The sequence below is a fragment of the Sinocyclocheilus grahami genome, unplaced genomic scaffold (assembly GCF_001515645.1).
Source record: "Sinocyclocheilus grahami isolate Dianchi unplaced genomic scaffold, SAMN03320097.WGS_v1.1 scaffold1480.1, whole genome shotgun sequence".
Lineage (NCBI taxonomy): Eukaryota > Metazoa > Chordata > Actinopteri > Cypriniformes > Cyprinidae > Sinocyclocheilus > Sinocyclocheilus grahami.
This window is the reverse complement of record NW_015506659.1, coordinates 79,320-96,500: the sequence shown is the minus strand read 5'-3', so window position 1 is coordinate 96,500 and position 17,181 is coordinate 79,320. Positions and strand designations below refer to the sequence as shown.

The 17,181-nt window shown below is 37.5% G+C and overlaps 1 protein-coding gene across 1 annotated transcript; it reads right to left on the bottom strand.

Moving 5' to 3' along the window:
• Positions 1-705: 705 nt before the first annotated feature.
• Positions 706-10,716, bottom strand: LOC107570582 (galaxin-like). Its single transcript, XM_016256814.1, has 11 exons — positions 10,407-10,716; positions 9,053-9,080; positions 8,798-8,892; positions 8,546-8,680; positions 8,207-8,380; positions 7,988-8,027; positions 4,841-4,866; positions 3,152-3,240; positions 2,743-2,963; positions 1,579-1,940; positions 706-1,483 (listed from the first exon to the last, which is right to left on the bottom strand). Exons 3-11 carry the CDS (start codon positions 8,868-8,870, stop codon positions 1,206-1,208), a joined length of 1,398 nt encoding a protein of 465 aa, XP_016112300.1. The 5' UTR covers positions 8,871-8,892; positions 9,053-9,080; positions 10,407-10,716; the 3' UTR covers positions 706-1,205.
• Between the last annotated feature and the right edge of the window lie 6,465 nt (positions 10,717-17,181).

Below are 17,181 nucleotides of genomic sequence, written 5' to 3'. Positions count from 1 at the left end.
ATATGTAAATGAGATGTTGCATCTGTGTTCTTTAATTTACGCATTGTTAGTAAATCACCCGCAGAAATTTCCCCTCCCATTGGCGCGGTTTAGGAATTGCGCTCTTGCGCTAATTTGCCATATTTAGTAAAACTGGCCCGAAGACTGCACAGCAATTTAGATTTAAAAAGTTTTAAAGGTTAAAAGAGAACTCAATATGAATTAAAAAAAAAAAAATGTTTTCTATTTGATTGTAATTTTCACATTTTCATATTAGCTTTACAAACCTAAAAACTAAAACTGATTAAATGTATTCATTAATTAAATTTATTCATTTGGCAGATGCTTTTAGCCAAATAGCTTAATGGAATAGTTCACCCAAAAATGAAAATGTGCTGTTAATTTACTCACCCTCAGACCATCCAAGATGTAGGTGACTTTTACTCTTCAGTAGAACATTAAATAAGTTTTTTTTGTTGTTTTTTTTTACAATTTCTTTTTGGTTGTTGAACCAGTTCAACAAATTGGACTGAATCATCTGAAACAGTTGGCAAGTCGAGCAGCACAGATCTACAAGTTAATCAATCAAAACTCACTTCCAGAAAAAATGTATGGTTAAAGTTAAAATTGTTATGATTTATCTTTATGTAAAAAGGTGAGCTGATGATAACCTAGTTTATTCACTTTATATGCTCTAGACATATAAAACAGTGTTTCTTGCACAGAACGATCAATTCACAATATTAAATTGTGATATTTTTTTTGTGATGCATATAATTTTGTCTTCCTTGATATGCATTTCTTTTTTTTAATTCTCAAAAACGGGCAGCCGCTGACTTGCATTTTATGCATCACCAAAAACCATGGTATCAGCTAAAAATCTTCTACTCAGCAAAAAGTCACCTGCATCTTAGATGGACTAAAGGTGGATAAATTAGCAGCAAATTCTCATTTTTGGGAGAACTATCCCTTTTGCACACTCCATACAGGGTCAATCTATTATTAGGGTTTAAATAAAATTAACCAATGAGGCAAAATTCACAGATGCACAACGTGATGCCTCTGCCATAATGCTGCAGACAGTAGAGACTTCGGAAAATTGCCTTAAGGGGCCAAAGGTTCTTAGCTTTCAAATATAGTGGCCACTCACATACTAGAGTAATTTAGCATTAATGATAAAATAGTATTAGGATAACCTTATAGAAAATAAACCTCAATCCATATGTCTATCCCTTCTTTTGGTAACATACAAAATAGAACATGTGAATGTCAGAGATTAGGTCAACAGGGTGAGAGAGAAGCTTGTACTTCCCATTGTGGTTTTCCTCCCAAAGGTAGGTCATGCCGTCGTCTGTGGCAGGAGAGCTGCAGTGATCCAGGGACACATGAAGCCAAGGGTCTTTGATGACCTTTTCTGATTTTACATCGACCAGCCCAACAACTTTCAACACAACGTGACGCTGATAATTTTCAAGTGCCACACTCTCCACTTTGCCAAAGAACACTAGAAACACCCACACACACAAAAAGAGATCATTTAGTCTGCTTCCAGAAAATCCTATTTCAGTTTGCACCACAATAAATGTTTAAAAGCATCACCTGTTTTATTGCACATTTCAGGGATCAGGTCTGTTAGTGGTTTAAGCCTGTATTCTTCAGGAGAGCTGTTAGGCTTTGGTGTTGGTTTGAGACGTTCAGCACAGCAGCTCCACAGGGATGTGTTGTAGTAGTAATGCCCACAGCAATGGTGGTTTGGTTTGGTGTCATAAATTATGGAATTGGTTGAGGAGGAACAGCAAGTTTGATTGTTATTATATTGTAGCAATAGGTTTCCACAGCACTCTGCTTTTCCATGTAAATGGGTTAGGTTGTAGAGATGACCTGAACAGCATCTCAAGAACTGGTTGTGGTGGTCATAGACTTCTGAACCACAACAGAAATTGCCATTCATCTTGATGTGGCTAAATAGAAAGAAATTGGAAAGAAAAGTCATTCAACAACCAAACTACACTATGTAACTTTTTCAGGATGTTCGTGGTTTTAAAATGTCTTGAGGGTTTACTGGGTGGCCTGGATGACTGAGAAACTCCCACTCTAAAGTTGTACCAACTGAATAAACCTTCTGTGAGAAATGCAGTGCCAGAAACCATGTTTCTATGGTGTCTCAGCATGTGACCCCTGATTTTCCAGTTACAGACAAAGCCTAATTTGTCACGACATTTGTCGTGGGTAGAGACTTCATGAAATCATGTTTTGCCTAAAGCTACTAGATTTTCAGAGATTCACAAAGGTAATGCTATTTGTTCCCTGACCTGAGACATATTTGAGCTGGGACATGCATGGAAAGACCAGTAAGTAACTTTTTACAGTTTTACCCCTAAATAAATTATATATACTGATTGACAAATATGGTCTACATAAGGCACGTCACCCCCTCATGGTGGTTGTGTTGTAAAGATCAAGGGTCAAGGATTGGTTGGTTAGTGTGGCCCACATATCCCATACTGGTAACTAAATAATCTGGATCTACAGAATCAAAAGTCACTCAAAAGTTGCTCTACATTGTGAAAAAAATTAATTTAGAATTGTAGATGGCCCATAAGCGGCAAAAATGTTTTTAGTTTTCCACTGCGTGTCTTTAGTACATCCGGACAGCAGTTTTTTTGATGGCAAAAGAGGGTTTGCACAAGCACAGACTGTTAGTAAATCTGGCACTAAGTTTGCTTTTAAATCATATGAAATCTTTGTACTCTGTGGGCCTACCTGTGTTCGTTACAGCAAATATGCGTGCGATGATTAATGGTTTGTCCTCCACAGCAGTGCTCGCCAAGACGAGGACGGGTCGACATTTGGCAAGTAGTGTTTGCTGGAGTATATATAACACCTCCAACACACTCGGACTGCTCAGATACATTGCGATAAAGAATTCCATTACAGCACAGCACTCTGTCATCTGACAGAGTGTAAGAATCTACGCCACAGCACTGAAAGACACAGATATACATAGTACTGTACAATAATGTATGCAGAGTTTTTCAGTACTGTATACTGTGATCTCCAAATACTTTATAAGCACATTTTACAGAAAATCACAGTGTTCAGATAAATCTCCAATTTTTTTTTTTTTTTTTTCCTTTTCTGCAGAACTAAGCTTCATGTCAAAAGGCAATACCTTAGTAAGTGCTGATGCCTTCTTATACAGATTCCCTGAGCAACACATTTCTTCCTGGGGATTGAAGGGTTTCGTTCCACACTTTAATTCTAGAACAGAAGAGTGTGAGATTATTACAACAATAACTATACAATCATCATAATTTCCAACAATGATGAGAGGTTAGGCAAGTATAAACTGAACAGACTATCAATAGTTACTGAATCTTAGTTCAATTTCTTCTTATAGTAATTTGTAATTCTATTCACCATTCAACTTATTTCTTAGGATACAGTTTTTCTTTCTCTTCTTATTACTACTTTTATAATATTTCTATTTTAATATATAGTCTATTGCAGTGTTTCCCAACCTTTCTTTAGTCGCGGCACCCTTTGCAAATTTTACCAAATTTGTGGCACCCTACAAAATTAATTTTGTCACAATATTTCAATTACTAACTTCGATATGATACTTTGAAAAGTATAGATATTCGGTACAGCAGGGAAGAACTGCAGAATATACGGTCATACAGATATTTTTAATATTATTAAAAAAAAATTGTCCATTAATGGTGGCAATCAGTAGGCTAATTTCTAATGAAAAAAAACAATTTATATGCCAGATTTTAATGCAGGCTTTTATTCATATGTAAACATTGTGAGATATTGCTAGTTATTATGGTAATTAAACAAAGTTTTGCTCAATCAGTGTATTTTTTATTTTACAGCTGGGTAATTTTGTTGCAGTAGCACGAGATAGCTTGATTTAAAACTTTGAATTTAATAAAAAAAATGACAAGGAGGCTAAGCAGTTAATAATAAAATAAGAACAAATAAAGAAATGTCTAATCATAGCACAAATAAAAAAATAACGATATGCCTACAAATGAAATAAATTGCTTTTTAGTTTTTCAGGTAGGTCTAACACACAGTAGGGCTATTAAGAGATTTTTTTTTTTTACCAGTTATCCAAATACTGTTTAATCCTAGAAAGCTATTATTATCAGAGGACACGTGAGCATAACAGTTAGCAGATCAATGAATGAGAGGGCAGCGTTACCAGAGTTGCCCATTTACCACACCTTGTTACAGCACAGTAGGGCTATTGCAAACAGAAACAATACTGTACTACATAGATGTTTCCTGTTAGCTCGATTTTTGAGAGGACTTTGCTGTTCTGAGGAGCATGAACGGTATATGAGTGGAGCACTCACATGGGCCGTGAGCGACTGAGCGGAGCACACACACACACACACACACACACACACACACACACACACACACACACACACACACACACACACACACAGAGCGGGATAATACGCAGAGCGTCACATCACGTGAAAGTGAATCCTGAGCGGTGAACAAATTTTCGGCAGCCGGAATTTCAGTGCATCTCTAATTATTGGCGACATCAGAAATGAATATTATATAATAGCTGCTTTTTTTAAACATTTTAGCAATTTAAAAATATTGAAAAAGGATTTTTAACACGGCACCCCTGCTCTCGACAGACGGCACCCTGGTTGGGAAACACTGCTCTATTGCATTGCATTCTGTGTGGAGAGTCATACCAAGCATTTCACTACATGTCGTACTGTGTATGATTGTGTATGTGACTAATAAAATTTAACTTGAAACTGAAAAAGGATCATTATCCGATCCGGTTTGTAAAAATATTAATACACGATGAGGATGCCAAGTGCTTTACCTAAGTTTTTGGGGAGTGTGCTTGAGCTTTCCAATCACACATAAAAACAAACACAAAAAAATTGTTATAAAACAGACCTGTAAAATAATTTTTTACAGTAGTCAACATGGAACATTTACTGTTGACAAGATTTAACATTCCTACACACAAACACATGTATGTATGCATGCATGCATGTATACATACAGTTAGGTCCATATATATTTGGACACAGGTACCATTTTTATTATTTTACCTGTTGACCAAAACATATTCAAGTTACAGTTATATAATGAATATGAGCTTAAAGTGCACACTCTTTAATTTGCTTTAATTTGAGGGTATTCGCATTACAATTGGAGGAAAGGTTAAGGAATTACAGCTTTTTAATATGTACCTCCCCCTTTTTCAAGAAACCATAAGTTACTGGACAGCGGACTCAAAAGCCCTTTCAAGGACAGATGTGGGCTATTCCTTCGATATTTCTACATCAATTAAGCAGGTAAAAGGTCTGGAGTTGATTCTAAGTGTGCCATTTGCATTTGGAAGCTGTTGCTGTGAACCCACATTATGCAGTCAAAGGCACTCTCCATGCAGATGAAACAGATAATTGTTAGGCTTCAAAAACAAAACAAATCCATCAGAGAGATAGCAGGAACATTCTGAGTGGCCAAATCAACAGTTTGGTACATTTTGGGGAAAAAAGAATGCACGGGTGAGCTCAGCAATGTAAAAAGGCCTGGATGTCCACAGAGGACAACAGTGGCGGATGATCAGATGATCCTCTCCATGGTAAAGGAAAAACCCTTTCACAACATCCAGCCAAGTGAAGAACACTCTCCAGGAGGCAAGTGTATCACTGTGAAAGTCTACAATCAAGAGAAGGCTTCACGAGAACAAATACATAGGGTTCACCACAAGGTGCAAACAAGGCCAGATTAGACTTTGCCAAAAAAAAAAACATAAAAAAATCCAGACCACTTCTGGAAAATAATTCTTTGGATGGCTGAAATTAAGATCAACCTGTACCAGAATGACGGGAAGAAAAAAGTATGGAGAAGGCTTGGAACAGCTCATGATCCAAAGCATACAACATAATCTGTGAAACAAGGTGGAGCAGTGTGATGGCATGAGCATGCATGGCTTCCAGTGGCACTGGGTTACTGGTGTTTATTGATGACGTGACAGAGAACAGAAGCAGCCGGAAGAATTCTGAAGTGTATAGGGATATACTGTCTGCCCAGATTCAGTCAAATGGAGCAAAGTAGATTGGGCGGCACTTCATAGTACAAATGGATGATGACCCAAAACATGCAGCAACCCAGCAAACAACCCAGGAGTTTTTGAAGGTAAAAAAAGTGGAATATTCTGCAATGGCCAAATCAATCTCCTGATCTCAACCTGATTGAGCATGCTGAAGACAAGACTAAAGGCAGACCCACAATTAAACAACTGAAGTCAGCTGCAGTAAAGGCCTGTGAAAGCATCACAAAGGAGGAAACCCAGTCTTTGGTGATGTCCATGAGTTCCAGACTTAAGGCAGTCATTACCTGCAAAGTATTCTCAACAAAAGAATAAAAACGAACATTTTATTTATGATTATATTTGTCAAATTACATTTGAGTATAAAAATGGTTGTAATTCCTAAGCATTTTATGTTATATTTGTGGTCAACCCCTTGAATTAAATCTTAAAAGGTTAGTTCACCCAAAAGTGAAAATTAGGCTGCATTTTACTCACCCCCGAGGCATCCTAGGTGTATATGATTTTCTTCTTTCAGAAGAATCCAGTCGGAGTTATATTAAAAATTGTCTTTGATCGTTCAAGCTCTATCATTGCAGTCAGCGGGTGTTGCATTATTTCAGTCCAAAAGGAGTTAAATAAAAAAGCGCCCATCCATAAAAAAAAATGGTCTCACATGGCTCTGGGGGGTGAAACAAAGGCCTCCTGTAGTGAATCGATGCGTTTTTATAAGGAAAATATCCATATTCAAAACGTAATAAATCACTTGAATCTAGCTTGCGCTCACTGTTGTAAACGGAAGCAGTTCCGGGGGAATGACATATGAGGTCAGCTTTGCGCATGCGCCGCTCAGAAGTAACACACGCGGAAACGCAGCGGAGAGATCAAAACAAAACAACGGTCAAGTACAAAACGAGGATTTGTAAAGAAGAATGTCAGAGGATTTTGATATAAGCCAAGAGGAGGCTGGTTTTCCTTTGCTAAAGTAAGGAAACTTTACTTCCTTTGATCCTGTAAACAAACGTTGGTTTTCACAAGACTCACCAGCGCATGCGCAGCGCTGAACTCATACATCATGCTCCTGTGTACAACTGCTGGCGCAAGCTAGATTAAAGTGATTATTACGTTTTGAATATGGATATTTTTCTTTCAAAAACACATCGATTCGGTACAGGAGGCCTTTGTTCACCCCCCGGAGCCGTGAGAGACACTTCTTTTTATGCATGGGCGCTTTTGGACTGAAGTAATGCAACACCCGCTGACTGCAATGATAGAGCTTGAAAGATCAAAGACAATTTTTAATATAACTCCGACTGGATTCGTCTGAAAGAAGAAAGTCATATACACCTAGGATGCCTCGGGGGTGAGTAAAACACAGCCTAATTTTCATTTTTGGGTGAACTAACCCTTTAAAGTCTGTACTTCAATTTCATCTTGATCACCTTTTATTTTTAATTCTGTTCTGGTGGCATACAGAGCCAAAATTATAAAAATTGTGTCAGTCTCCAAATATATATATGGACCTGACTGTATATTTACATTTTAGTCATTTAGCAGACCCTTTTATCCAAAGTGACTTACAAATGAGGACAATAGAAGCAATCAAAATCAACAAAACAGCAATAATATTAAAGTGCTATGACAAGTCTCAGTTAGTCTAATGCAGTACACGTAGCAAGTTATATATATAAGTTATATATATATTAATTATCATATTCAGCAAATGCACTTTTATGTCATCCTAAAAAAGTCTTTGAACATGTCATAAATATTGAATTCAATGAACCTCACAAATGTTATATATATATATATATATATATATATATAAAACTGTAAAATGTATAGTCACTAAGAAAGAAATCTGTGAATAAATATAGCTGTTACTTATTACTCTTGGAGGTATTTTTGTCTGTCTGTTTGACTCACCGAATGGGAGGAGAGCCTTGCTGGCATTCTTTCTTTTTACCTGTGAGAATAGGATTCAGATTATAACCTACTAAAACAAACAGATCTATTACTGTGTGACTAAAACCCATGAAAGAAAACAGTAGGTACATGATGTCTTTGCTCCACTGTTTAGCCACTTGCACCACATTTCTTTAATTATTTAATCTAATAACCACTATAAGAGCTGTTTACACACACCTGTTGTTTTTGAACAGCAAGTTTCATGTTTAGGCTTTACTTCTAGTGCAGGGTTAGTACAGCAGCAGTGGGTTGTCTTGTCATATGTTTCCTTGCCACAACAAGAATGATTTTCCTTCCGTTGAAATATGTTGTTGCCACCACAACACAAATGAGTCGCTGTCAAGTACATGTCTGTAAATGAGTGTAAGAGAAATCTCATTATAAAAGAAGTTTTCCTCGATCTAATTGTATAAAGATCAATCAACCTCAACAACATTTTTTAAGCATGCAAAAATGTGTCATATCTGAACAATGCGCCAGTCAAGGTGTTCAAGTTGCATGACGTGAATCAGCTACCTTTGCCGCAGCATTTCACGTGAGTGCTGCTTTGAGTCAGAATCCTGCCATTACAGCAAATCTCATTAAGTGGATTGTAAGCTACAGAACCACAGCAGTCAGCCACCAGCTGGCTTAATCCTAGAGTTATAGTACCTGCAACACATTGAAACACAAACAAAAAGTGTTAAATCTGTTTGTATATGTCCTAAACTCATTATGAATCATCCTCTACTTTTAGTGAAAAATTACAGCTGCAGGAGTCTCTCCTACCATTACAGCAGGAACTTCCTGAGATATTGTAAGACACATTCCCACAATGGGGCAGATGATGGCTGCCTTCCATCTGTCCACTGAAACCTACTTTGCTGCTGACATCAAGACAGATCACTCTTATTTTACTCTTATCAAATCATTGTTAATATACATTTAAGTGATCTATGATAAAATGCATATGTAATAATAATAAAATATCTTATGAAACTGTGTTTAAAACTCCAAGTTAAGGCTCTGTGTAAGGTCACTCACTGGTTCCCTCTGTCATGATGGCAAATTCCTGAGAAAGAAAGACATGATTCATTATGAAATGTGGTATCTAGTCTCATTTGGGTAAGACAACTCTGAATGCTAAAAATAAAGTAAACATGAATATGACATTGATTTAATGCAAGTTGTTGATTTAATTTTTAGCAGTGCAAAAACTGATAAGTTTATCAGTGCAAACTATTTGTAATCACCAATCAAAATGAAATCACTTCTTCTGCCTCTGAAATGACTTTTCTTTTTTGCTGATGCTATTATGATAAATGGGAGGTAAAGGGGCACATGATTATAGTTTTTAACCTCTCCCCTCCCAACTGGCTCCATTCTGGTTTGTAACACCCAAGTATCACAACTCCTGGGAACACAAAAAAATCTCTCCCTATAATTTTAGTAAGAAAAAAACAAAACAAGTTCAGGATGAAAATATTTTGAAAAAGTGTCTCAGTTTTCTTTTCATCCATGCAGTGGAAGTCAGTGGGGTCCAAAACAACATTGGACACCACTGACTTTCATTGAATAGACAAAATATATTATTTTGTGTTCAAGAGAAGTGTATCATACAGCTCTGTAATGACTTGACTGTGAGTAAACGATGAGAAGATTTTCATTTTGAGTGTATTATCCCTTTAACCTAAAACCATTTTGTGCAAAGTTCATTTTGTATTCACTCCCATTATGCCCTGTTGATACAAAAACATATGCAATGTCTTCTTGTATAAGTGTTTGTTGGTACACAGAACTTAATTGGAAGGCTGATGCTATTAGACTCCTTCATATTTCTGTAAAATGTGTCTTTCTGGATTCTATACTAAACAACAAGTATGTTTATGCCTACAACCAATGGGCCCCACTATCACTGCAAAAACTGCCTAATATATAGCTTATGAAAAATGACCAAGCCACATGTTGTGAATACAATTTCCCATTCGAGTTTCTCCTCCTGTACTTTTTCTTGGGGTTAAGGCAGTTTTGTTATTTTATTATTAATATTTTTAAAACAGATCTGTATTTGTTAGAAGGTATCAATAGTATATTTCTTTCGTTCAGTTAAGGGTTTATGGTTTGGCTAAGTATTGCTACATATTAAAAGAAACTCTTTGAATGTTATTTCCGTAATTGGCACTCAATATATTACAACAAACAAAACAATGTGGTAACGAATTGTCTTATAAGATAAAAAAAACTGAAGTCTGAAAAAGGAAACAAACACTAGCTCTGCCCAGCCTCATAATCAACAAATCAAACAAACAAAATACCTGTCAAAATAAAAAATAAAACAGCGGAATTCATTACAAAACTCCCCAAATCAGTTAGTCATACTGCAGAACTCCTAACTCACGTCAAGCGCTACGCTACCACTGTTAGCACTGTCCCTCGCCGCCCAGTCAAAGCGGTATCCGGCAGCCTCGGTCGGTGTGTAGCTTTGCTCTAACATTTCCTTGATTATTGGCTCTCTGAATTTGTTAAGCCTCCTACGCAATTTGTAGTCTTTGGGCTTTGCGCTCCACGGCCAGGCACCACGTCACGCAACAACCCGAAAAATTCAGTGCACGGGCACCGCTCGTGACCACACTCAAGCGCTCGCTCGCTGAAGCTGAAGTCAAAAAGTCTCCGCCTCCATCCAGAAAAAAAAAGATTGTCCATCTACTTTACAGCCAGTCTCCACTTTAGTGGTTGCTCATATACTATTTAGATTCATTAGACTCAATTAATTATCAATTTAATATCCACTCGTATAAATGACTAGGCTAAATAAATAAAATAAAACTAGTAATAGTAATTGCATGCCAACATGTCTAAAGTATAAGTATACTGTTTCCTTGCTTACCTTGTGCAGAGGATGTGGCAAAAATGTACAAGATTGTCACTACAACTGCAATAAAAAATATATAAAGTTATGATTTAAAAATAAATTAATAAATACATTTTTAAAAATCCACCAAATGTAATGCAGAACTTTAAAAATGTGTTGTCATACAAGCATTTGTTGTGTAGATCTCCATTGTGTATCCCTGTTCGATAAAGCTTTAATATCACAAGACAGTGGGATCAGAATTTATGTAGGCTACTCCAAAATAAAATGTTGCTCCGCCTACTGCAGGCTGCAGAAAGGAAGGACCACAGATTGTGATGCCCAAAAGCACATAAAGGAAGTAACAAGTATGGACATGATAATAGTGATTCAATTCATATTTCATTTGGGCCTGTGTGGGCTCCAAATGGGCTGTAAATATGGGCCCTACATGGGTTTGTCCATGGGTTCCATGTGGGCCCCATCTGAATGAGCCCATATGAATCTCATATGGGGCCTGACTGGGGCTAATGTGGGGCCCAACTGGGCAACACATATAAGACCCATATTGGTCCCACTTATGAAGCACATGTGGGATATACTAGGGCCCAGTATGGGTACTGGACTGGCCCCACATAGTGTATATGCGTATTTTGATTAGGTTTTTTTTATTGAGGGAAAAGTCGTAGTTAATAGTGAATAAGTGTTCCCTACTCTAAAGTGTTACTGAAAAATCTATGATGGTTTGTGCCAAACAGACACATTGGTGAGACTGCTTTTGGTCTCTTAAAAAGATAGATTTTTTAACTTTTAGATTTTTTTTATGTCCATAGAGTGAAAGTAATTATTTGAGATGATAGATAGATGGATGGATGGATGGATGGATGGATGGATAGATAGATAGATAGATAGATAGATAGATAGATAGATAGATAGATAGATAGATAGATAGATAGATAGATAGATAGATAAATTTCCTTCATAAACACCTTTCTTTTTTCAAATAATGGAATTTTGCATTATGTCCCATCTAGTGTTTTTAATTAGTCTATTGGACAGGACATTGCAGAGAATAGAAGATATTGAAAAAGAGAAACTGCAATCACAAAAAACTCAGTCACATGTGGAACTAAAGAATGTTTTAGTTGCTTAGATCTTATGGAAAGGAAAAGGAAGGAAAGGAAAGGACATGATGTGTACTCGCATATGTACTTCCCATACTTGGAATTTGTGCTCTGCATTTATCCCATCCAAGTGCTCACACAGAGCAGTGAGTAGTAAGCAAACACACACACACACACCGTGAACACACACCCGGAGCAGTGGGCAGCCATTTTTGCTGTGGCGCCCGGGGAGCAGTTGTGGATTCGGTGCCTTGCTCAAGCAGTTCTATGCTTTCTGTTTTGCTGGTACCTGTAATTAAAGACAAAACAGGGAAAATATCTAGCACAGAAAACTATAGGCCTACTGCCTTAGCCAGCGTGATGTCTAAGGTATTAGAGATAATATCACTGGATAGATTTCAGCAATATGTTATTACCAATGATGAGCAATTTGGTTTTAAAAGTAAGCATGGGACTGATATGTGTATCTATGCATTGAAAGAGGCTGTGAGTAAGTACAGAAGGCAGAACTCCACTATGTGTCTGTGCTTTTTAGATGCCTCTAAAGCCTTTGACCGCATTAATCATGGAAAGCTATTTGTAAAATTACAGCAGCGAGGGGTTCCCCCATACCTAGTACGGGTTCTGCATTTTTGGTATACACACCAAACAATGCAGGTTAGATGGGGCACGACAATATCGGAGCCTTTTTTAGTGACAAATGGGGTTAGACAGGGTGGAATATTGTCACCCATGCTTTTTAACCTTTAGATGGATGATCTTACGCAGAGACTTAAAAATTGTTAGACTGGTTACAGAAGGGGGGATTCAGAGAGAATGCGTTGTATATATAGAAGACTGAGAGAGAGAGAGAGAGAGAGAGAGAGAGAAAAAGGAGGGGTGAAACATATCTGAAACATTCTCTTAACAAGACAGAGAGTGTTTTCTAACAGAGACAGTATTGTAAATTGTATGCACAAGCTAACATGCCTGTTTGTAAATTTAGCATGTGTATGTTTTTGTATGCTTTTTTATTTTATATGGACCTTTTTGAGTCTGAAATAAAGATATAATTCAAGGGTCTCAGTCGTGGTATCGAGTGTGGAAGAGAGCACTGGTCATTCACTCCCCCCACCTACAATCCCTGCCAGTACCTAGACTCGAACCTGTGACCTTTGAGTGACAAGTCCGACCAGGGGCGGACTGGGACAAAAATTCAGCCCTGGCACTGTAGCCACACCGGCCCACATTACCACACAGACACAGCCCCACCCACGGACACGCATTTACTACTTACATTTGTGTACAGATGGTGAAATAATATAAGCAGTACCATATAAGTAACAGATATTTAAACATTTAAAGGGGTCATATGATGCTTTTTTAAAGATCATTATTTTGTAACAGAATATGTCGACATGCTTTAATGTTCAAAAAACAGATTTTTTTCAAATACTGTCCATTATTGTAGGTCCTCTATGCCCCGCCTCTATCAAACGCTTCGTTTTCTACAAAGTCCCTCCTTCCGACAAGCGCAGTCTGCTCTGATTGGCCAGCTGACCCAGTGCATTGTCATTGGCCGAACACCGCAAGCACTCGTCGGAAATGTAACTCCCCTTACCATAATCGCGAGCTTCATCTTTCAAAATAAATGTAAAGACAGACCCCGAAAGGGGAACAGAGTCGCGTGACATACACAGTGATGAAGCTGGTATGTGTTTGTGATGTGACCCCCCTCTCTCTCTCTCTTTCTTTCTCTCTCTCTCTTTCTTTTTCTCTCTCTCTTTCTTTCTCTCTCTCTCTCTCTCGCGCTCTCTCTCTCTTTCTCTCTCTCGCGCTCTCTCTCGGTCGTCCATAAAATGCATTGCTGTTCTGTTGTAAGTAACAGAATGAGAGTTCAAACAGCTGATAAAAACATCACAATAATCCATAAGTAATTCACTCCAGTCCGTCAATCAATGTCTTGTGAAACGAAAAGCTGCATGTTCATAAGTAACAAACCCATCATTAAGGTGTTTTGACTTTAAACCGTAGCTTCTGCCCAAAATACCAGTCAATAATCCATAAAAATGCTTCCTCCAGTTGTCTCCTCACATCAAAATCCACCAACTTGTTTGTTTATAACTGTTTTAGACTGTTTTTCTTATATAGAAGACTCACAGTTTAGGTAAAATCAACGTTTTGAAGTTAGAAACATCTTAATGATGGTTTTGTTTATTAACAAAATTTTTTGCTTCTCAGATGTTAATTGATGGACTGGAGTTGTGTGGATTATTGTGATGTTTTTATCAGCTGTTTGGACTCTCATTCTGACGGCACCCATTCACTGCAGACAGAGGATCCATTGGTGGGCAAGTGATGTGATAACAAATTTCTCCTGTATCCAGGGGCGGACTGGGACAAAAATTCAGCCCTGGCACTGTAGCCACACCGGCCCACATTACCACACCGACACAGCCCCACCCACGGAGACATGCATTCACTACTTACATTTGTGTACAGATGGTGAAATAATATAAGCAGTACCATATATGTAACAGATATTTAAACATTTAATGTATGTGTCTGGAAAACAATGCTTACTACTTTTTAAAGAGCACACATTTATAACAAATTTACACATACAGTTAAAACAAAAGAAAAAGAATCTGAGGATGTTGTAGAGTCTGTGTGCTGTCTGTTTATGCCATTTGTCTGCTGTTACTATCATTCTCTACAGTATCTTGTTCTTTGTTACTGTCTGTCTGTTGGGTTTTTCCTACCCTACCTCCATGACACTTGACTCTGCAGTCCACCCTACCTAAGGATTAATTGTATACTGTAAATGTATGTACAGTATACGTGCTCAATATTTTATTTTAATATATGACTATCTACATATTCAAAGTAAAGTTCACTACAGATGTCTACAGTACTATGGCTATTGCTATAGGTTTTTGATGTGTTAGACTATATTGCAAGTAGCCTACATCAGTTTTTACCCTAAATCCCACTTTATCTGCTGATGCAATTCAGTAACAGGCTCGTTAACGCTTAAATTAACCAATTATCACGAAGCAATGACATTTTAAAATATACTGGGGTTCTATTCTAAGCTTACAACTGTTTAATACAATGTAGGCTACTGTCAAAAAAACAAAAACAGGAGCTAACTGGCAGAAGTAGTGTGAAAATGACTTGTGCTAGCTGTATTTTCTGTTTTCTTCTTACCTCTGTGGCACTAACTGTCCTCCACTGCAGCAGCCAAATTTAAACCTTAAATTTAAACCTTAATTTAAACCGAATTTAAACTTTACGCATTTAGCAGCGTCAGACTTAAGCCCTTTTTTCCTTTCTCAAAGTTTTTCTGCACCACCTTTGCTTTTTTACAGTCCATTATCTAGCTTTTACTGAAAATTAGCTCGTGTTGCAATCTCTCTGATGACGTGCTTGATTTTGACTGAACGAACCACTCCAGTCGGCACTGGTTCATTTTGCCCAGTCGGCCACGGCTGCCTAGTCCCAAGGTCGGCCCATCTCGGGACTAGGCAGCCGTGGCCAACTGGGCAAAATGCTTAACATTTATTTATTATTAACATTATTATTATTATAACCATAGAGAAATTGTGCAAGCGATAAAAACCCGTTCTATGCACTGTTGGCCCGTAAAAACAATTTTATTTATATATATTTAGAAAAAATCTGACCGGCCCACATTAAACAAAATGGTCCGGCCCCTCTGGCATTTGTCAGAATTGCCAGATGGCCAATCCACCCCTGAGTCCGACTCTAAATAAATACAAAAATAATTCCTCAAATAAATACTACACAAGCTAAGATTTTCTCAAAGAGAAAGTGACCTTCCAGACATAAGCACTAGGGTAGCAGAGCTGCAGATGTATATTGTGGATTAAAAAAAAAAGTCATGAGTTTATCTGTTTAGCCGTTTTATAGTTACATGTGGTCTGCTGGTCATATAAAAAGCATTTCGGTTGGCTTAAAGATACGTTTTATTTATTTTTTTATTTTTGCACTGATATGGCAGTCATCTTGGTCTTATACTGATATATATATATATATATATATATATACACACACACTGTATATACAGTATGACACACTAAACTGGGAATGATTTATCAATGTAGTCAGTCTGAATCAGGCTGACTTCTACAGGATTTCCAGGAACCTATGTGTGCCGTTCTTTAAACGTCCGCCAGGAAACAAAGCTGTGCTTACAAGATCCAAGCCAGCAACAATGGAATATAGGGAAAGTATTATTTATCAAGCCTAGCCAACACATCAGAGGATTTGTGAGTGATCCTTATTTGCTAGTTATTTGTCCTCTCATATCATAAATGGAAGATCAGGTGAAGTACATCACAAACAACATAATATCTGTTGCATTTGCAACTAAACATGAAAATACAGACACATTTTAGGAGCTTTAGGGGGTATATAAATTACAACCTGTACTTGGTCATTTTATATGTCGGTTTAGATACCATTTTCTTGTCTTAGTTGGATGTTCTTGACCAATTAAAGGTGCAACAGAGCCCAGACCTTTTGCTGTTAGTTGAAGGTCTGGCTGAGAGAGTAACTGGCACATACAGTAGTCATGTGGATGCAGCATCAGGCAAAAGTTTAAAGTTAACAATGCCTTTGAAGAAATGCATTATTTATTTTCAGCCTTAAAGTAAGTAGTATTCAGGTGGTCATGTGATCTCAATATGTCTGCCTTCCACCTGGCAATTCACATATATATGTATATACGTAGATTCCTCATTAGCGACTGTTTCTATGGGCCGCTATATGTAAGCTGTCCGCCATATTGTAACGGTCAACTTGACATCATTCACCATAGTAAACACTGAATATTCGAAAGATGCCACAATCCTGCACAGAACGGCTCAACGGCTCTGTGAGAACCCACAGTATGGTGAATGACATCAAGTTGACCGTTCCAAGATGGCGGCTGCATCTACGTGCCTGGAGCCGTCGAATGGTGCATCTATACATATCTATGATCCACTCCATGTAAAATAAAACAACTTTTCTTAAACGTCTGATATGATGTTTACATCAAGTGTACATCATTTTACACAAGTAGGCTACATTTGCACATTTGATTAAGTTGAATATTTATTAGGTGCATCATAATGCTTTATATCTGTATACATGAATCCTAACCCGTTTGACCCATCATTAGCTACAATATCAGATAATTTTTGACGTGAAGT

Excerpts from the sequence above, each read along its gene's own strand:
- LOC107570582 (XM_016256814.1), bottom strand. The coding sequence starts at position 8,870 with ATGGAAGGCAGCCATCATCTGCCCCATTGTGGGAATGTGTCTTACAAT. Across the intron at positions 4,867-7,987 it reads CAAGGCTCTCCTCCCATTCG|CTCAAGCACACTCCCCAAAA; the intron begins GTGAGTCAAACA and ends GTGATTGGAAAG. Across the intron at positions 3,241-4,840 it reads CACACTCCCCAAAAACTTAG|AATTAAAGTGTGGAACGAAA; the intron begins GTAAAGCACTTG and ends CTTCTGTTCTAG.